We start from the raw sequence: 23,045 nt of genomic DNA, 5'->3' as shown, positions 1-23,045 counted from the left end.
CTTAAATGAAGCACTTCTCTTCATGCGGAATTGTGGTGCGGTTTAAGTCGCTGTAATTTCTTTACAGTTGCTATTTTATTAAGAGGTCACTTATTTGGATGTCCGCTTTAGGCCTCATCCCTTCCTGCTGAGGCTCTGCTGCTACCCCCCGATTGGGGCTTGTTTTAAAGGCACTGCAGCTTTCTTTTTGCCATGAGACTTCTTGTCAACTCTGGGCTAAAGCAAGTTGCTGAGGGGGTAGCGTACATGTCAACCCCAAAGAGTTCAAATCAGCGAGACTCCCCCCCACCCCACTAAAAAACCTTTGGAAAACCCCACGTAACTGGGGAAGAAACTCCAAGAAATAAGGCAAGGGCCGGGGGGGGGGAGTTACAAAAACAAAGTTTGCGTTGCAGCAATAGGCTTAATGTACATCACTTAGTGAATGCTCCTACAGTAAATAAGTGAATAAGAGTTGTGATTAGTTTCACACTTTAAAACTTTTAAAGCCAGTGGGTGAGGGCCGAGTGTTATTTTCAGGTAAACAACTAAAATACGTGAATTCATTGCATGTCTGTGAGAAACAATAAATTGTGAAAACCGTTAGTATCAAGGGAAATCCTTGAGACCTGTTTGGGATAGTGGTGGGGGTTGTGGTCAGCAGTGATGGACATGCAGAGTAGCTAGGGGTGGGGTGGCTTCACGACGACTACCACAATTCCCGCTTAGAGCAATATTATTACTGATATTCCTACATAATACACGAGCATAATATGACTTTGATACCCCCCCCCATCACCTACACATTCCACAAGTAGTGACGAATCACATATCTGCATTTTCCATAAATATGCTAAATCAATCTGTTGATATGCAAATTCCTTTGTCAAGGCGCCCTCCTCCTCTAACCCAGCTTAAATATACGCTGCCAAGCTTGGTGATGTTCATTCAGATGCTGTCTTTCCGACAGCCCTGTTCTTCACCTGAGGACGGCTGCTTGCGTTGTGGCCGAAACGTCGTGAGAATTGTATTTTATTTTTATTATTTTATTATTTCCCTTCTACGTGACTTTACCGAAAGAACCAAGAAGATTAATCCCTGCAGTCACGAAAGCTTTAAATCGAAATTTGGATTAGTGTTATTACTTTCAGAATGTTGTCTTTTCACTGCTGGATGAAGGCCTTTCCCCTGTGTCTGTCTTGGGGGTTGTTTGACCGTACTTTACCATGCTGGTCAGTGTAGAATGGTGAAGGCTGCCCAGAACCGCTTCTGATATCACTCAGTCGGCAAACCATTGCACAACCACAGTGCAGGTGGGTTAGCACACTGCACTATGAACCCAGTGACCTGGGTTTGATCCCAGTCAGAGGAGAATGATAACTTAACTGGTTCTTGTACACATTGACCAAACTGGACTGATAAATGTGGTGAAGCATGGTCAATTAACGACCATGGCTGACAAGGAGTGGGAGGCCTTGATCCAGCAGCGGATTGACAAGGGATGGTAGATAATGGCGTTGTGTTGAAACAGCCTCACAATAAATGTGGCCAGATTCTCTGTCAAAAGTGACATGTAAAAAGGCTGGCCCTATGATGTCAGAATGTGGCAAGAATTTTGGCTTAGCGCCCAAAGAGACAGAACATGCCACAGACCAAACCTATTACAGCTGATTGTTACTTGTTCAAAGGGGCTGGATACCTGCCAGATAAAGTACTCCACACTATAGGACCATACTCACACCACAAATCTTCTCATATTCAGGGGCTGTCGTCCTTAAGTCAACCCACCCACGTGGACACCACATGCCACTTTGCCACCACATGCCACTTTGCCAAAATGATGGGATTAACATAAATAACCCACAACGCAAGAAAAACAGTATGCAAGAACACGAGCAACATTAGTTTTCATTAAAAGATGTACAGTGCAACTAACATGAGTAAGCTTTGGGGTTAGCTCAACCTATGGACATTTTCCATTGGCTCGGTCAAGACAGAGTGATCCACCAACTTTATATGGTCTCTTGCTGACATGCCAATTGCACCCATTATATCATTTGTCAATAACCAAATCACCCAGATATCAGAAGCTAAGGAGGATTGAGCCTGCAACCACCGTATATCATTTATATGGTTATGTTGTGAGCAGCAGAGTTCCAGTGTAGAAAAATCGATTATCGTACTGTTCCACATCTATGCTCCCCACCTTCACCAACTGAGCTGACCATCACGATAAACTGTGGTCAATAATCCCCTTAACATGTATGGCATGAGGAGGCTATCATCCAGCAGTGTAAATTAATTGTACTACAGTATTCTAATTTCTACACTCAACCTGAGCCTCATGCCTTTCCAATCAACATACAATGTTTACCTGGTGTGGTGTGTCGAAACAAGCAATTGTACGTGTGAAATGTTGGTAACACCCACCCAACGGAGTTGCTTTTGTGCTTATAGGCGCTTGCTACTACAACTTTCTCCGAAGGACTAATGTGTGTCCAAGCTGTTTGTGCAGGATATGGTGACTCAACCAGAAAAAATAAACACTAGGTGTGATGTGTCAATACTGGTGCTCTATGGACTACTGTACAGGCACAAATGCAGCAGAGCAATTGTACTACCATAACAGATGCTAAGAGTGCTTTGCCTGACAAGGTCAACATATTTTTGTGTGTCTTCAATATCCATGATATCTAACCAGCCTTAAACAATAAAAACTAAAATTTTGAAATGTCTCATTGCGTATAGATGTACACTATTTCGCTTCAGACGTGCAAGCTAGGACTTTGGTGCAAGACTTAAGCCCTTTTATAAAGCAGTATTATGCATACACATTTATGCTGCAAATTTACTGAACACCCTGATACGGCCACACACAAACCATTATCAATTAATGAACAGCAGAAAAATTGGCATTTTCAGCTATAACAATACCTGTACGGCTCCAATTAAATAAGTCATACACATTAGAATTGATCTTTGTACAGATACTTAATATGACATGAGCATCTATAATTCCAGGTGTGAGGATTAAAAATAATATCGTTTTGACTGTCATGCCAAAATCTTATAGCAGAGATCCTGAGAATGTCTACCCCCTGCTGTTTCAAGGATAAGGACAATTGAAGGATTTTTTTTAAATCTCGTTAAAAAATATCTTATGCAGGCAGTTTTCTAACACATGGTAGCCACACTGTAAAATTTCAAAACGGACCGTTCATCTCATGACATGACACCATTGCCAAATTGGAACAAGTTGGAAAAAGAGACCAAAAAAAAGCAAAGGACATGAGCTTCACATCAGCATGTTAAACGTACATTGTCCTCTTTTGACCAAGCATCCTAATATTCCCTTGCGTAACCTTTTCACCCACATACATTGTAACAATATACGTACGGCTCTATTGCAACCTACCACAAAAGTTAATCTTGCAACATGCCACGTCTGTTCTGCCTGCTAGTATAAATGATCGAGTGGACTTTTGCAAGCACTGTGAACACGAGGTTTACAACACATGTTTAATTTGCACAGTTTATTGTTACCACTGTGGCTGATTAACTCTCAAGAGATTGCAAAACGTACGTATTGCGCTAAAATGTAAAATTATTACTTCAATCACAAAATGCACAGCAGCCTAAATTGGGTCACCCCACATTACTGAAGCATCATGCCATGATCATACATTTTATATTATAGCAGTAAATTTATATCCTTGCGAAAAGGTCAAAGTACTAACCATATCTAATGCAACATACAGGGTCCCATTGTAAAAGAGCCATTCACAGCTCGATACAGACAATATGATAACAAAATAGATCTATTTACAGTATGTGTTTGTTCTAAATCGTAAATAATTATCATTTATTTCAGTGACTCGTCCATTGGTTGCTGTCAAGCTGCAATTACTTCTTTGAATAGCAATCTATTATTCTTGATTGTTCATACATATACACAGCAATGTGAAAACGTGGCCAATTTTATTTCCAAAATCATGCATATTTTTTCCTGTCAAATTAAAATGGATAACACTGTGTAACAATTTTTTTTTGTTCCTGGGTAGTGTTATTTCCTAATTGCTTATGTCTCGAAAGTAGAGAAAATGGCTATTATTCCCCACAAACTTTGCTTTTGTGACCAGGGCAGTGATATTTAGAAATTTACCTATTTTCCAGAACATTCCAGATAGATTCAGTGCTGAGTAAACTTGGAGTAACTTCTCAAACATTCTAGAACTTTCCAATAATATAAATAGTATAAATACAGGGTCCTTAAGCCCCCCAGTTCAGTTTAGTTCCAGCTGCCTAAGTGGATATATATCTGCCTTTTTCTGAGATGGCATCAAGAGGCTGCAAGCATCCGGCAGACGCATTTTGCTATGTCTGCAGCCAATGTATCAAGACAAGAGCAAAAAAGTACTCTGTGAAAGCATCTGCTAAGATGTGTGAGGCCTGCAAGGCATATTTCGGCATGCCTGTCGGGGATCAAGAGAAACCCTGGGCACTTCATTTCACCTGTGAGCAATGCAAAACTCTGGAAGGTAAGATGGACAATTGTTGCTCAGAATTTTACGTTATAAAATTTTTAAAGAAAATTTTTGTAAAAGTTTTTAATTTTTAAATGTTTTACAATTTTCAATGTTATTGAAAAAATATATAATATAAGAAAAATATTGCGAGAATCTCTTACACATTAGTCATGGGTGAAATAAATATATTTTGTAGGATGGTATAGAGGGGAAAAGACAGCCATGAAGTTCGCTATTCCAAGAATTTGGTGGAAACCCACTGACCACTCAAGCAACTGCTACTTCTGCATGGTGAACCCTTCCAAACGTATGACTGGCAAGAATGCACCTGCTATCACGTATCCGGACCTTCCTATATCCATCGCCCCGGTGCCACACTGCCATGAGCTCCCCGTACCCACTCCTCTGGGGAGAGAGCAGCCTTCTTCAGAAGAAAGCAGCAAGTCAGAGAGCGAGGAAGATGTTGTAGATCGAGATGACAATTTCAGAGGTGGAGCTGAGGAGAGAAACCCATACTACCCCAACTAAAAAGACCTCAACGACTTGATCAGAGATATTGGTCTCACTAAGTCCAATGCCGAGCTTTTGACATCTCGGCTCAAGCAGTGGAACTTATTGGATAAAAGTGTGCAAGTTGCAAATCAGAGGAAGCGTCACCAACCGTTTTGCAGCTTGTTCACCCCGTCAACATGGGCTCTGCTTCTGCCACAATGTGACCAGTCTGTTCGAGGCAATCGGAATCGCCTGTAACCAGAATGAGTGGCGCCTCTTCACTGACAACTCATCAAGGAGCCTCAAAGCCGTGCTGCTCCATAATGGTAACAAGTACCCGTCTCTTCCCCTGGCTCACTCGGTGCACCTCAAAGAGGTTTACAACAGAATCAAGACCTTGCTCGACGCCTTGAACTATGATGAGTATGGCTGGGAGGTCATCGGAGACTTCAAAATGGTGGCATTCCTGATGGGTCTCCAAGGCGGTTTTACCAAGTTTCCCTGCTATCCTTGCCTTTGGGACAGTAGGGACACCAAGGCGCACTATCACAGGCGGGACTGGCCAAAGCGGACCGAGTTCTCTGTGGGGAGGAACAACGTCAAGTGGGAGCCACTGGTGGACCCCCGGAAGGTGCTGATGCCACCACTGCACATCAAATTGGGCCTTATGAAACAATATCAAAACTGTAGATAAGGAGTCGGCAGCCTTCAAGTACCTTCAAGACTTCTCCCCTAAGCTGTCTGAGGCAAAGGTCAAAACCGGGGTCTTCGTCGGACCACAGATAAAGAAGATCCTGGAGTGCACTGAATTCCCCAAGAAGCTCACTAATAAGGAGAAACCGGCTTGGAACAGCTTTGTCGCAGTGGTTCGTGGCTTCCTGGGCAATCACAAGGTCGAAAACTATGTGGAGCTGGTTGAGACTCTGGTGGAGAACTACGGCACAATGGGCTGTAGGATGTCCGTCAAAGTCCATATCCTTGATACTCATCTTGATAAATTAAAGGAAAACATGGAAGCGTACTCGGAGGAGCAAGGTGAGCACTTCCACCAGGATATACTGGACTTTGAACGCCGTGACCAAGGACAGTATAACGAGAACATGATGGGAGACTACATTTGGGGGCTGATTCATGAAAGTGATTTACAGTATAATCGTAAATCTCGAAAAACTACTTGCTTCTAAATCTTTTGTAGTCATTTCCGGATTACTTTAGTATAAATACAGGATATTTTTGATTCATGTTTTTTTTTACTTTATGTGAACGAAAAGACATTCGTCAGTTTTCTCATTGAAAATAGGTACATTTCAAAATATCACTGTCCTGGTCACAAAAGCAAAGTTTGTGGGGAATAATATCCATTTTCTCTACTTTTTTGGCATAAGCAATTACGAAATAACACTTACTACCGCGGAACAAAAATTGTGTTACATAGTGTAATAATTGTTGAATACATAACTGAAACTTTTGCAACTGGAAAATGTGACTATAGGGTTAAGGTTAGCATATGTTATATTTTAATAAAAAGCCATTGACTATGAACCCCATATACATTTGTATTTGTATATACATAATGTAGACGGAGCGGCAGAGTTATGGTGCAGTGGTTTGCTCATTGTGCTATGAATCCAAGAGTGGACATCAGCTGGCTAACATCAGTAGTGATATTTGAACCTGTCCTTTGACCAGTGTAGTGCGGTATGGTCAAGCAAACTCCACAACCGACACGGTGTAGGGGGGAGGCCTGATAAAAAAAATTGCTTCAGATGGTCAACAGATCGTTACGTTTCTCTTCTTCCTGTCTTGCAGTTCTGCAATGTCATATTTCATCATCACAGCAAGCATTAGCAACATAACAAGCATCATCATTGACATAACAAGCATCACACAGACACGGGCCATACCTGATTTCCAGAGGGATGACTGAGTGGGAGAGCGCGCAGCCCAAGTCAGGAACAGAGTCCGAACCGGAGCCCGAGGAGGTGGGGGTAAGCATGCCGTCAGTCTCGTCTGGCAGGGCTTGGAAGTCGGAACTGGATGCCTCATCATCGTCCGAGCCCTCGCCGGGGCCGCCGATGGTGAAGAGCGAGTGTTGGGTGTCGCCGTCGCTGTGTTGCGGTTGCGAAGGGTCCTCGCAGTCGCAGTTGGTGGTTCCAGCGGGGGCGACCGGTGGGCCGCCTTGCGATGGCTCGGCCTCCGCCATCACCACGCCAATGACGTACCTGGTCAGTTGGTTTGCACCCATCAGTTGTCTCGACCAAAAGATATATACCAAGGGCACGCATCAGTCAATAATTCCTACTCTGCTCTAAAAGGCCCCACTCGAAGGCCATATGCAACAATAGATGGGGCGGATGATGGGGATGTTGATAATGATTGACACTCATGACAATGAACTGTATTTGTGGCCAACCATTGTTATGGCAAATGTGTGATGATGAGAAAAATATATAGAAATGCCTCAAGACCGTAAGCAACACTTTATGGGGTGGACGAAGTGCACTTGTGAAGATGTATATTATGGTGATGGTGCAGTGCTGGTGGATATCAATCACGATCATGGTATGACGATGGTGATCATAACATTGTGCTTTGAAATAAAGTGAACTGGAGAAAGTGTTCGCGGTTGTTTGAGGCAATGGTAACGGTAGGAACTCTGCTTTTTGAAAACACGTGGTGGACAACGATTGCAGGTGGTGGACAATGCGCAGATGATGTTGAAGTCGGCGTTCTAAGTGTTAATTGGCAACAAAGACAATGTAAAAATTTACTGAGATTATTCTGATTGGGTTGCAATTAAGAGTTACCACCTGCCTTCATTGTCCTAGTAACATCCTAATTTTGAGGTAACTGTCATGGTAAATCTAGAAGGCTTCCCAGAACAATGAAAACCCTGCTTTTTTAAAAATAAGTTACAGGGAGTTCTCCCCATCTTTTTACATTGTGAAATATTCTTCGAATTATATATGCCGGTGGTTACCTCATCATTTGCAACCCTTGTCGCGAAACCTGTCGCTGACACAGTTGTGTGATCGTGAAGTAGCAAAATGACCTATGCCAGATTCAACCTAAGACATTTAAATCGCTATTACTCTTTATGAAAATGTAAACAATGGTGGTTATATGCTGCTGCCGCCCCCAGAGTTGTGTTCATGCCAATGTCTGACGTGGTTATGGGGTTGGTCATTGAACGAGCGCGCGTCAAAAGGTGACGACAGCACAGGTGTTGAGGAGCTGGCGACGACTCACTCAGAGACGGAGGTGAGGTTAAGGGCGTTATTTATAAATGTGTCGTAACCCTCCACCACCCGACACGGCCAATCAGCAAAAAAAGTGTCACGTTGACAAAAGACAACTAGTTCACTGCTTTAGCCCACCGGTGTGTTGAAGCGTGAAACCACAACATTTACAATTTTTGAGTACGACGTTTCGCTGGTAATTGCATCCAGCATCATCGGGCAATTACCAGCGAAACGTCGTACTCAAAAATTGTAAATGTTGTGGTTTCACGCTTCAACACACCGGTGGGCTAAAGCAGTGAACTATTTGTCTTTTGTCAACGTGACACTTTTTTTGCTGATTGGCCGTGTCGGGTGCTGGAGGGTTACGACACATTTATAAATAACGCGATCTAACCCAAAAACGTTAGATTATGAATAATATTGGTCGCGAAAGCCTACGTGTTAAACTGAGGTTAAGGGCTTTCGCCATTTATTAAGGGCTACACAAGACACGGGGGGAAGGGGGGGGGTGAACCACTTCCCAGGGGTTAGGGGTCCCGGGCTCGGTCCCACTGGGTCCCAACACAGCCGGCTGGCCCGTGCCGCCTCCTCTGCGCCGGCCGTGGGATCATCCAACACGGGTATAGCACAGCGCCATGTCCAGCCCTGGCGCTGTGCTATCTCCACTATCCCTACCCCAGAGGTCCCAGTTGGGTACCCGATACCCGTACCCTACCCGATACCCGGCCGGGTAGCCGGGAATCGGGTAGGGTACGGGTATCGGGTACCCGTTTGCGACCCTGGTGCGGCCGGATACGGGTAAGGAATCAAAACCTCTGCTCTACCCTCTTGCCCCTGACTCCCCGTTTCACCCTCTCTCGAACCTTGACTCCAGCTAGGAACCCGCTTACGTCACGGGGTCCCCCCTGTGACGTCATGTGCGCTGTCCAGCGCGCGTGACCCCACGTCCCGTGACGCCATCGCACCGGACAGCGCACATGACGCCACCACCACTCTCTTCTACTCCTCTACACAGGTAATAATAACACGGTCAAAGTGGACAGAAAACGATCATGCCATTGCTTTTCAGTGTGTAAACAGCATGACCCCGTTTGAATCATGGCAGTGACGGACACACATAGGGAGGGGGGAGGGGAGAGGGATAAATCATTTTTTTTCAGGTGAGTGGAATTCTCAAAAAATGGATGATGGATCACAATCCATTAAAAATGTTGACGACTCTGTGTGACACCTGTCATTAACACAATGGATAACGTGGAAACCATATAATAATAATAAATAAAAACCCCCACCGCAAAATAAATCACGATAATAAATGGTGCGCATTCTCTCGCATGTAAAAAAAACAATGCACTTTGAAGGCGCACCTGAGGAGGGCATAAAGCGCCGCCATGATGTAGGCGGCGTAGAGCGCGAGCATCGTCGCGGGCGGCGCGCGCCGCCTCACGCAAAAATGGCGGGAAACGAAGCGCGCGCGCGCGCGCCACCGCAACACGGGGCGGGAGTGGCGTGAGGGGGTGGGGGGTTGAGGTGGATTAGGGGGGGGGTTGGGTGGGGGGGTCCTCCCCAGCCCTCCCGCGCGCCCTCCCTCCACCTCCCCCCCTCCCGCCCTCCCTTCCTTCCTCCTCCCTTCCCCCCCACTCCCTGCCCTCCCTCCCTCCCTTCCCCTCCCTTCCCTCCCCCTCCCTTCCCCCCCTTCCCACCCGCCCAACCTTCCCCTCCCTCCCTTTCCCCTCCCACCCTTCCCCCCCCTTCCCACCCGCCCAACCCTGCCCTCCCTCCCTTTCCCCTCCCACCCTTCCCCCCCCTTCCCACCCGCCCAACCCTGCCCTCCCTCCCTTTCCCCTCCCACCCTCCCCTCCCTCCCTTTCCCCTCCAACCCTCCCTTCCCCCCCTCCCACCCTCCCTTCCCCTCCCCCGCCCGCCCTCCCTCCCTTTCCCCTCCCACCCTCCCCTCCCTCCCTTTCCCCTCCAACCCTCCCTTCCCCCCCTCCCACCCTCCCTTCCCCTCCCCCGCCCGCCCTCCCTCCCTTTCCCCTCCCACCCTCCCTTCTCCCCGCCCGCCCTCCCTCCCCCGTCCCCCGCCCTCCCTCCCTCCCCCGTCCCTCCCTCCCCCGTCCCTCCCCCTACCCCGCCCTCCCTCTCTCCCTCCCCCCGCAGGAGACGCGGTGACGTCTGTTCAGCGTTGCCATGACGGCGACGCCGGCCTGCTGCTGGGATGACGTCACCGCGTAGTTTGTCGCACGGCGGCGCGAGGCGACGCCGGGCTTAGCAATGAATCCCCTTAGGTTTGTTTTTCGGTAAAGTCACGTAGGTAAAAATAAATAATAGAAATAAAATAAGATTTGTATTATTTACTTTTACCTACGTGACTTTACCGGAAAAAAAACCTAAGAGTATGAATCCTTGCCGTCACGAAAGCTTCAAATCTAGAATTAGCAATGCCCCCCCCCCCTCCACCGACTTCCCGATTTGTTGTTTTGAGACAACAGACTCAACGCATTAGTCAATAACGCTGCATTGTGGCCTTAATAAAGGAAACATTTATATTTCTGACAATTAACATTTTTCACAGCACACAATAATGACATTTCGGGCAATGGCTCTTTTTCACGGGCATATATCAATGGCTATGAAAAAGGGTCATGGGCCGAAACGTCGCCTATTTCTATTTTTTTTATAATGTCCACATTTTTGCTAACGAACGTGTTTGGAGTTTTTTGTTTGTTAATTCTGCTTGTGCACCGCTGCAAATGCAACGTAACCAGAATAATGATATAATTGCTGGTTCATTGTTAATTTGTTAAGCACAGACACCAGTTAAATCGTTGAAATTAATATGTTTTTGTTCATATTCAAAGCTTCAAATCAAGATTTGAGTTGTTATTAAATATTTGCGAGTGATTCGTGACTAAATCGTTATTTCTGATTTAACAAATTCCAATAATGTAACAAAAGTTGCATTTATTTTTAATTACGTATTGTATACATGTTGACAATAAAAATCCGATGACAATCTTGAATTATTGATTTCATATTTGCCTCACACTTTGGAAATAGACATATTTTCTTTTACTAAGTGTATTTAAACCATGCGAGATTTAATTACTGTACATAAATTGTGTGAAGGCTCATGAAACATTTTTAAAAGACTATAAAATTTACAAAGCAAATCTCGAATTATTGTGGGTTGTTGAAAACAAATATTGTTTTTGCGCTCCTGCTTAGCTTGTACATCTTTAAAGCACCAATATAACTCTTCACAAGCCACACTTTTTAACTTTCTAACTAGTTTTGATCAAATCCCAATCTTATAGAAATGACCAGAAGGACATTTTCTGACGTCAATTGCTTTCCTTTATCTTATCCATCCTTTGTTATTTACGGTTTGGATAACAACTTATGGAGGGAAATAATCTTGATAAAAATATTTATTTAACAAATCTAACTTTAAAGTTAACTCGAATAAAAATTAGATCCCAAACAGTTATAACGCATGAACTAAACTATTTGCCTGGCAGAGACGTAACAATTTTAAGTAGGCGATGGCGAAACATGTAATAAATACCCAGTAATTGTTATTTAAATCAATTATAACAAATACTGCATATTGCAGAAATGAATAATGCCCAGACACGTAATAGATCCCAGACTATGCCTCGCTGTTTATAAAAATCCAATGTCAACCATGACTACTTACTGAACCTGATTTATAAATGTCTATTATTATTTGTCGAGCATATTTTTTGTTATATAATTGGAATCAGCTCGCAGTGTTGAATAAATGTTGAAGGTCATGGGTTGGGATATAGCTCAGCGGGCAGATCAACAGAACTAAGCCAAGGTTCAAATCCCGGTCAATGTCACAAACAACCTCATCATTATCGCAATCACCAACCATCTCGGAGGGGAGGGATGGTTAAAAATTAGTAGCATCTGTATTTAAAGCTTTCGTGACTGCAGGGATTTATCTTCTTGGTTCTTTCGGTAAGCAGCCCCTTACTATTAAGATTTCCCTCCCTTTATTACTGCTAATCCTACTTCCTCCCTTTATTACTGCTAATCCTACATAATACACGAGCATAATATTACTTTGAGACCCCCCCCACCACCTACACATTCCACAAGTAGTGACTAATCCCATATCTGCATTTCCCATAAATATGCTAAATTCCTCTGTTGATATGTAAACTCCTTTGTCAAGGCTCTCTCCTCCTCTAACCCAGCTTAAATATACGCTGCCAAGCTTGGCGACGTTCATTCAGACGCTGTCTTTCCGACAGACCTGTTCTTCACCTGAGGACGGCTGCTCGCATTGTGCCCTTCTATGTGACTTTACCGAAAGAACCAAGAAAATAGTAGCATCTGGTTGAGAACGCACCACTTGCTAAAAAGGAAATCAACAACGATTACCCGGGGCGACATTGCTCATCCACCATGAGAATGTGGAATGTTGGCGATTGGCAAGGGCCCAATGAAAGTAAAAGCTAATTTGCGATCTTGATATGTGGATGACTCCAATTGTAAGTTACTAAAATGTTGCAGTGCTGTAAAAATGATCCCATGCCCTGGTCAGCATGTCACGATTTTTTACCACCACCACATCCACAAGAAGACTGTCTCTATGAGGGGTCATGGCTTGACTCAGAAATAGATTATTTGTTGGCCCGTATTGTCTAGTACGCTCTGTCTTATCTGCATTGTCTTTGATTTGTAGTCCCGTTTGTATCGTTAGCTTCATCGAAATCGCGAGTGAATCGCACGTGTCATCTGCTCTCTCGTGTCCCTATCGTCATGTCTCATATGTTCTGTCTCGCTTCTTCTCTCTCGTTCGTAATTACGTCTTTCCTCTGTAATTCAGTGGGCCCACTTCAGCAATTGTTTCTTGCTGTGGTTGTCCCACCTGATGACGGACGCTTGTGTTGCGCTCGAAACGTCGTGATTAAATTTATTGTATTTTATACCTACGTGACTTTACCGAAAGAACCATGGAATATTGTCCGTCTTGTTTACAAAGTCTGCATTGGCTCATGTCTTGCCTCGTCTGCATTGGGCCCTCTCTCGTTCCTCTGATCACCATGGTGGATGTGTAACAACAGCAGCATATAATCTACAATTAGAATAACTCGTGCAAGCACTATTCAATGTACGCATACACCGTGATCGTAATCATCTATCTTTAATCGATCAATCGATGGCCACGTTACACCACTACAAACCTGATTTACTCCCCTACTTGTGTCTCAACACTGCAGGCTGAGTCGCGGACATATTTGCTGTCATCCAGCATTGCAGTGTTGCGTGCAAGCCTTCCAATTTACTCTGCATCAATTAAACTGTGTTCCGCAGTCAAACAAAAAAAATATACAATTGAAAGGGTTTTTTTGCGCATTAAAACAGCTACAGTATGTAAAAAATTGTTATCAATTCACGACTGAATTTCTTTCTAGATTTGAAGTTTTAGTGACTGCAAGGATTCCTACTCTTTGTTTTTTTCGGAAAAGTCTCCGTTGCTTCCGAAACGTCGTAATTTAATTTATTTAAAATTTTTACCTACGTGACTTTACCGAAAAGACTGAATTTCTATCTTTTCACGACTGAATTTCTATTAATTCACAACTTTGGTCCAACGTCAAGCAAATTAATCTACGGGTTTGAAAGTTTACAATGCACCACGGCACTCTAATCGAATGTGGGCCAAGCGATAAGTGGCCCTGGTTCGGTCCATGCCCGATGGCACCAATCCACGTGGGTTTGTTCCACAAGTTCAACACCGGGTCGCAGCGAAGCGATAGGGCGAAAGGTTGCGAAACACACCTTTATAGGATTATTCACATACTTTCACCTTTTCACGCGATTACATTAATTTTGATCGATTGATTGATAGTAAGGGCATTCGTTATCATGTTGTGTTTAATTTAAAGCTAGACGTCGTTTAATGTCTGAGCATTTCGCATGAACACTAACCTTAGGATTATACCGGTCCCTTGCCTGATTATTATCCAGCAGTGGATTGAGAAAGGGCTGAACTTTATAATTTATTTGGTTATTAAACAAATATTTATGTTGCTGCGTTGGCAGTGGTGCACACACAATTAACAAACTTAACGCATTCGTCAATAACACTGTGACATTAAAAGGAAAACATAAAATACGTTTTAGACAATGGGACATTTTCGAAGCACATTGCCGAATTTTTAGTTATTAGCTTTTTAGTTTGTATATATTGATGAGAAATGTAAGCGAACGCAAAAAGCCTACGCACTGATCAGGGCCGGATTAAGGCACGGGGGGCTTTAGGGTCTGGAGCTCAGGGTCCTTCTTTGCCAGCTGGAGGACCTCCAGAGATGAAGTAAAAAGTTATTCCATTTGCGAATGCTGAATTGCATTTGTTGCTAGCCTTGTAAAAAGATATTTTATTTTTCTTTAACTTTCTTTTCCTTTTGAAAATATTACTGGGGGCCTCACAGTACCTGAAGCCCAGGGGCCTACAAAATTTTAATCCGGCCCTGACACTGATATATAGTGTACGGCTGTATGCGTTTTAGTCGATAGATTAATATATTGATTACGAAGATCACAATACATGTACGGAATTACGTGCGAGATAATCAAATGTTTTAAGATTCGTGGTGTATTTAATGGGTTTCGCGTGTCACTGAATCAAGATAATTAAACAAATCGCCGAAAGAAGGCGATTGTAAATCGTTCATCGCATAATTTACTATTATTACCTACTATAATCACCCAGAAATGTCTGTCCGTCCCGCGCGTGACGTCACTCCACACGAGGCCCACCCCCCCATTATCAATATTCATGAGTGGCTGGATTTTTTTAACTAACGCAGAGGAAGGTCGAGCTGAATTAAAAAATATATTATGCAAAGTCGCTTCAAATATGACGCTTCTTTAATGAAAGTGATGGTAAAAAGTAAATCTACGCAGCACAGTGCTACATACGTGCGTGACGTCACTGCAAAATAGCCCCCGCTTTATTAATATTCATGCCCGCGTGGAAATTTAAATTAACACACCAGGTCGTGCACTCCACATGCCGCACCCCTCCCCTCATTAATAATAATCAGCGGATGACGTCACTCCACATGCCGCACCCCTTCACAATAACCATGAGGGGGTGACGGCACCCCACATGCCGCATCCCTCCCCAATAACCATTATCGGGTGACATCACTCCACATGCCGCATCCCTCCCCAATAACTATTAACGGGTGACGTCACTCCACATTGAGCAACCACCCTCCCCTCATTTTTCATATTCTTTGGGTCTTTCGGTCAAGTCACGTCGATAGGTTCAAAGAAAATAACAAAAAACTACGACGTTTCGATCGCAACACAAGCGGTCGTCATCAGAAAGAGGGAGTTAGCCTCTAACTGCAAACTATTTTAAAGGTTTAAAATGGGCGTAGCCTAAGTGTCAGCAGTATGGGCGGGGCAGCTAATGTTAATGTTAGTGGTGGTCCACCAAGGCACTTGTGGTGGGTTTCCACCAATTGGAGGGCTGGCAGGTAAAAATTTGCATGTTAGTGTGAGATCGGAGAGCGGCCTCCAGGTCGAGCGCGTTGAGGTGGCTATGTTAATGTCAGTGATAGTCCACCAAGGCACTTGTGGTGGGTTTCCACCAATATAAAAGCTGCCAGGTAAAAAAATATATAATCATGAGCTAACTATTTTTCTATTGACTATTTCAGATTTACTGCAATACACACCCGTCCTTGGACGGGCAAAAAAGCTAGTACTCTATATAATAACGATATACTATACAGCAGAGGTGGGACAAAGTCATTGTTATGCAAGTCCAAGTCGAGTCGCAAGTCATCAAATTCATGACTCGAGTCTGACTCGAGTCCAAGTCACATGACTCGAGTCCACATCTCATAGGTGGGACAAAGTCATTGTTATGCAAGTCCAAGTCGAGTCGCAAGTCATCAAATTCATGACTCGAGTCTGACTCGAGTCCAAGTCACATGACTCGAGTCCACACCTCTGCTATACAGTATACAATACTAATGTATGTACAATATTTTAGATATTGTATTACACAATACTATTGTATATACATTATTTTAGATATTGTATATACAATATCCAGGAAAGGAAAGCGCCTAGTTTATTCAATAAATTAAATACCATTCAAGTATATGGTGCGATGGTCGTTTTTGCTTTAGGAGGATTTTCTTGAGCAACACACCCTGGACTTGGCTTCGATTTCCCTGGACCTCATCAGCAGGGCAAGGTAATTGTGGCCCCTTAAAACAATTGCTGCTGGGTTTGGCTGATTGGTGTGTGCATGCCTTCAACCGTGCCAATGGTAACCTCCGATTAGCAAGGTTGGCTACGTACGGTGCGAAAGAAGTTCAAGTTCAAGTTCACGAAGGGCTCCCTCAATTCAGGTCAACCAAGGTACGTACTGTAAGTGTATCAACATTTTTTTTAAAACGTGCATTTAAAAAATCATAAGTCTGCAGGTAGAAACAATATGGGCAGTGACGATCATTACTGTCCGTGACTCTCACACATTCGAGTCACCAGACCGGTGAGTTTGGCTGGGCGTGCCAGTCAATAATTCCCTAATTTTGTTGGCCTATTTTTTTAGCCATGTGACAGTCCGAGGTTTTTTAAATTCTAAATTATTATTCTTACGCTTGTTTACCCGGCTATCGTTTAATAATTTTCGAGGAAGACCCCCTGTAAATAATTTGAGGAATTGTGCTGCAAAGTGCGCTTTATTTAACCACTTTCTGATAGTCCACCACGTGTGGTTAATTAAATGCCCCATTTTTGGTGAAGCATACAACAGTAAACGGGGTATTATTGTACGAGTGGGGAAAGTTGACACTTAAATTGGGCTTCGGCAGAACAACCTCGTTCAGAGAGATAGATGGTGCGCCCGGTGCGGCCGTCTGGAACGCTCTTCCTTCCGATATTAGGACGCCACTGAAGTTATGCATTTCGATTTAAAGCTTTCGTGACTGCAGAAATTCATTTTCTTGGTTCTTTATTATTTCCCTTCTACGTGACTTTAGCGAAAGAACCAAGAATACGGAGTTATGCACTTTAAAAAAAACCTAGATTTAAAACTTATTTCTTTAGAAGTGCGTTTTGTATTTTGGTTTGTTGTCCTTCCCCCGCATCTCCAATTAATTGACCCCTAACAATTTTCCATCTGCGTATTCATTACGGTTTTAAATAAACCTTACTTTAAAAAACACATTAAGTTGTACAAAATTACATGGGGGGGGGGGGGGGTCACACGACATCTGAAACCACCACCGTGTACACACGGTGGTCGAGACTAATGACGGAGTGACAGCAACCAAACTACTGGACATCAGTATTCCTCCACTACCAATCAATATTCTGATTCACCCACGAGAGAGGGTGTCTACCGCAGGGATCGAACGACGGAAATAATCTCGCGTGTGGGAATCCACACGAGTTCTTACATCTCAAGATGCCATGGTGGGTGGGTGAGTGGTGGGTGATGCTAAATCGTGGCTGATGATGATGAAACTGATCCCCCGTGCACCGCTTTCTCATGAACACAGCCGCCTCAGTTTGATTCCTGGCCAAGTCACCAACTAATATTAATGGCGAGTGAAATCTGAACATGTCCAGGACTGTACTCTGGGGCCCTCGCCAACCTACACTGACCAGCGTGGTGAAGTATGGTTTAAAATTACCTCCACGGCTGGCACGGCGTGCGTGGTGATGTCGTGTATATATCCAGCTGTGCATAAGAGGGTTTTGTTTGGGGGGGGGGGGTTAGATCGCGTCAATATGAATGTGTCGTTAAACCCACCACCACCTGACACAGCCAATTAGTAAGTTGTGTCACTCGTTACTAGCACAGAACACCATGTGCGTCTGAGAGCAAAGCCACGACATTAACAATCTGAGTCCTGGTGTCTTCACAAATCGATATGCAACCAACCAGGGCACTCTGCAAGCATCCACGCCATCCCTGGCCAACACGTGTCTCTCGTGTCTCGGTGTTTAACATTATAATGAGTTCACAGCCTCCAGTTTCATCACCAGCAGCTGGGGTTGGTGGCCAAGTGCCTCGGTCTGACACTTGCATTGAGACGCAATGCCATCAACACGGAATACCGGTGTCACGCAACGAGTCGTCCCACGTCCCCACGGGTGGAATCGAGACTTACGGTAATCGATTTTAAGATCGGAGGTACATGCGTAGAATCCAGATTCGAATATATTTCGTTTGCAATCGGTTCACGTCACGCCTGTGGCAGTGACACTCACTCCAGTGCGTTGGTCTGAGCTGGTCAATGAAAAAGTTAAAAGAATCGATTCAAGTTTCGATCATTGTATTGATTCATCGAGCAGCCGTGGTGGTGCATTCTTACTGCACTGTAAATCGTGACAACACGTCTCAGTAATGACTCAACAGAGCGCCTCTTCTGCACCGTTCAATTCAAATTCTGATTGTCAATGTCCTATCAGCAGCCCATGTTCCATCCACTGCTGGATGAAACTCTCGGAGCCCACGCCGAAGCCGACGCAGAAATCCATCGAACCCGCGATTTAACAATCCACGAGCCGATGTCATCGCTCCGTCTTCCCATATTGACGTCTCCGGAGGGTAATATTAATAATATTATTAATATTATTAAACATATTACCACGCATTATATCATTTGACGACCGACAAAGTGGCAAAGCTCGCAACTATCGTCGAGAAATCGGCGAAAGTGCAGCCCTGCAATAGCCGACCGACAGCCGCTGCTGGCGGATAACGCCTCCGCTTAGAGTGGAGTAGAGTTTGGTAGTCATCCACACTTTACCCCACCACGCACATCGCGTGTGAGATGGAAGGGTATTAGGGGTAAGATTTAAAATTAATTTAACGCAAAAACTTGCCCCCCATTGTTTCAACTGCCGCGCCGAGAAATCGAATGAAAAGCTGATCACTTACAACCACGGCAGCGTTCCCCAGTAATCGTAATCATACGGTACAATACTAATCAATAACTACGATCACTCCCATGGCCGGCACTCACCTGCGTGCGTTGCTGACCACCACCACTGCTGTAGGCGGTGATGACCACTCCTTCGTCCGCTGCCGGTGCAGTTGTGCCCGGCAACGGGACGGTGCCGGGCCGGGACTATGTACGGTCTTGCGCGAGTGCGAATTGAAGCAGCCCAGCTCGGACAAAGCAAAGTTTAAAGCTGCGCACGACGGTCTACAGTGATATGATGTGTATGTACAGTCGTATGTACAGTTGTATGTATGTACGGGTGACGCAGATGCTGCTGCTGTCAGTGATGCTACTGATGTTGCTTTGTGGTGGTAGTGGTGGTGGTGGGTGATAATGGTGGTGCTGCCAGCCGGCTGTGATGATGTTAAGTAGCTGTGGCAGCGGTGTATACCGAGCGTGTTCGTACAGTATATGTATGGATGATGATGCTGCTGCTGCTGTCAGTGATGCCGCTGCTGCTAATGCTGCTGCTGCTGCTGTCAGCCGGCGGCGACTGTGCTGGTGGTGATAGTGATGATGGTGTCAGCAACAGTGACAGCAGTGGTGGAGGTGTGTGCTGCTGTGGTGGTGGTGGTGATGATGGTGGTGGTGTCGGATTGAGGGTTGGTCCCACAAACGTCTCAGCATGGCGTGATGGGGGGGGCCATGCTCGGGCATTGCTCCCTGACCCCACGGCGCGCTCGCTCGCGCGCGCTTCCGGGGTAACGCGCTGGGCCAGACACGTGGTCGCCTTCCTCGCCGCCGCCGTGCGCACGTGCGCGTGGGGGTACACGTGGGGGGGGGGGGGTACACGTGGGGGGGGGGGTACACGTGGGGGGGGGGGTACACGTGGGGGGGGGGTACACGTGGGGGGGGGTACACGCGGGGGGGGGGGTACACGCGGGGGGGGGGTACACGCGGGGGGGGGGGTACACGCGGGGGGGGGGGTACACGCGGGGGGGGGTACACGCGGGGGGGGGTACACGCGGGGGGGGTACACGCGGGGGGGGGGGGTACACGCGGGGGGAGGTACACGCGGGGGGGGGGTACACGCGGGGGGGTACACGCGGGGGGGAGGTACACGCGGGGGGGGGTACACGCGGGGGGGTACACGCGGGGGGGGGTACACGCGGGGGGGGGGGTACACGCGGGGGGGGGGTAGTTGGAGGGGTACACGCTGTGTGTGAGTGGGGTAGTTCAAGGGGTACACGCGGCGCGTGCGTGCGTGGGGTAGTTGGAGGGGTACACGAGGCGTGTGCGTGGGGGGGGGGTAGTTGGAGGGGTACACGCGGCGCCTCGGTCGCCCCAACCCGGGAGAAATGCATCCGAAGCAGCTGACTGCGGTGTTTGGAAAGGAAATGCAAAACACAAATCGTGAACCAGAAAACTCCAGGTTACTCGGGCCACCTGTTCCACCTCCAACCTTGTGTCTTGTCTGTGTGGGGGTTGTTTTTTTTTATTTTTCATTTAAATACAATTGTGCGTCTTTTTCGTATTCTGGTCCATGTGTGTATGTCGTCGTTGTTTTCTCCTGTACGATATTTTATTAGTTCAAGTTAATTTAGTAAGTATAGCCCTGTGAGCAATTCGGCTCTTGAATCGGGTGCAACCGCAACAAACAGAAAACAAAAACATGAACAAGAAAACATCTTATAGTGACTAAGTGCAAACAGAAAATCCAAGAAAAGACAGCAAAATATTGCAGAAAAAGCACCGTACACCAACGCTGTGTGCAAAAATCCCAGCGGGATGCAAGTCAAACAACAACAACCACGACAACTTAGATTAAGGCCATCAGTCTAACTCTGTACTACAACAAACAAACATGGCCAAACCAAAAAACTTTTCGAAAATCACCAAAATAAAGCCATAAAAGCAGGGATAAAGGACACGTTCAGGAGCTCGTCTTAGATAGACAGTATTTATAATAATCCGCTCCAGTAATTGACACCGGGCACAAGCGTTCGGGGTTGCTGCGTCTAACTTTACGGAGAGTTCATTAATGTTCTTGACAAAGGGATTATTGATTTGGGTTACGTCCACGAAGTCGGTGGATCGATGAAATCAACCCTCATGTAGATCTCGCGTCGGAGACCATCCAGCAGTAGAATGACCACGATTGTTCAAGTTCAAGTTCATTTATTAGGTATAGCCCTGTGAGCCATTCGGCTCTTGAATCGGGTGCAACCGCAACAAACAGAAAACAAAAACATTAACAAAAAACATCTTAAAGTGAATATGTGACTGAGTGCAAACAGAAAATGCAATAAAATACAGCAAAATATTGCAGAAAAAACACCATCCACCAACACTGTGCAAAAATCCCAGTGGGATGCAAGTCAAACAACAACAACCACAAGACAACTTAGATTAATTCCATCAGTCTAACTCTGTACTACAACAAACATGGCTAAACCAATACACTTTTCGAAATCACCAAAATAAAGCCATGAAAGCAATGAAACAGTGATCATAGGAACTGTGACGGAATTTTCACAATAAACGACGTAAACAACATGTACTACCAAAACCCTGCAGCCATAGCTGGCTGTATAAGTTACTCCACAACAGCAGGAGCATCAATCGGAGTATTATAATTTTTCAATGCACCTTTAAGATCAGCGCACTAAATCACTGATGTATTGAATTAACAGTTTTTTCATGTCTTTTGAACGGTCGTTTACGATTTTGAGTGACTTTCATCCAGCAGTGGATTGACCCAAGGGTTGATGGCTGCTTACGTAATGAGAGAGTGTTTGTGAAACTTTGGGATGATCCCTGTAAACACGTGAGCCAAAGTCGGGCCAACAATGTTGGCATTTGGCATGTGCTCGAAGCAGCTGGGCCAATGTTCTATGTTTACTGGCGAATTTCATAATTCTGTACCGGTTAATGCTTTGTGTTGTTTAACGTTACTGTACACGTACCGATATTTAATGTAAAACTAAAAAAATATTAAAATTAAATGCAGTTTTATTAAATGCACCCGGGCAATTAAAACAAGCGTTCGTGTGTTATCACTTAATTCGTATTATTTATATTTTTAACCTACGTGACTTTACCGAAAAAACCTAAGAGTATGAATCCTTGCAGTCACGAAAGCTTCAAATCTAGAAGTAAAATATTAAACATAACTTTTAAATGCCAATGTGGAGGTTAAAAACCTCCGATCTGCCAACGCTGCCGAGTAGTGGGCGGGCGGGGAGTTTGTAGTAGGCGTGACCCTCGCTTAAGCACGCGCCCTGATTGGTTGAGCGCCCGGCGATAGGGTTGACACCTCGGCCAATGGGGACTCACCTTGGGGAGAGGGGGGGGGGTCGCCCACTGCCCTCGGCCGAAATATGGTTCGATCACGTGACGCGGGCGTGGGTCGCAAGCGGTGATCTCTTCTCCACGTGGGTTTCATTAGTGGAGGGCATGGGTCGCTGTTCAATTGCTCTTGAACTTCTATTTTTGCTTTGTTATTCAAAGGGTCGTGATAGGCTGCGGCGGCGGTGGCTCAGGGAAGCCTTCGTACGAACCAAGCAGTGGATTGACCATGGCTGGTCATGATGATGTTGATTATCTTGCTGTTTTGTATTGACATTGCTGTACAGGGGTACATTGCCTATCGCTTTTTCAGTGGTCCCTAAGCCTATATTATTAACCTTTTGGACATTTTAGTGAGTTCATGTCAACCTTGGGGTTAATGTTTAAAAAAATAGTGGCACCATTTCAACGTTGTGTTTAACTCTGTGCGTTTTAAACCCCCCCAAGGTTCGCACACGAGATGGAAGCTAAATGAAATATTATGGAGCGAGTCGACCCCT

The 23,045-nt window shown here is 45.2% G+C and overlaps 1 protein-coding gene across 4 annotated transcripts in view; it reads right to left on the bottom strand.

Moving 5' to 3' along the window:
• The window catches only part of ACACA (acetyl-CoA carboxylase alpha), a 215,224-nt gene extending 195,296 nt beyond the window's left edge, over window positions 1–19,928 (bottom strand). For 3 of the 4 annotated variants that reach the window (XM_078873722.1, XM_078873725.1, XM_078873724.1), the window contains exons 1-2: window positions 9,607–9,742; window positions 6,902–7,219 (exon numbers count right to left, since the gene is read on the bottom strand). In XM_078873722.1, coding sequence (XP_078729848.1) covers window positions 6,902–7,219; window positions 9,607–9,659 — 371 coding nt within the window. In that variant the 5' untranslated portion in view covers window positions 9,660–9,742. Of the gene's footprint in view, window positions 1–6,901; window positions 7,220–9,606; window positions 9,743–19,278 lie in introns of those variants that run through there. The other variant, XM_078873726.1, reaches the window with a different exon arrangement.
• Window positions 19,929–23,045: the final 3,117 nt, after the last annotated feature.

Source organism: Lampetra fluviatilis, chromosome 37 (assembly GCF_964198595.1).
Source record: "Lampetra fluviatilis chromosome 37, kcLamFluv1.1, whole genome shotgun sequence".
NCBI lineage: Eukaryota > Metazoa > Chordata > Hyperoartia > Petromyzontiformes > Petromyzontidae > Lampetra > Lampetra fluviatilis.
This window is presented reverse-complemented; position numbering and strand designations above follow the sequence as displayed.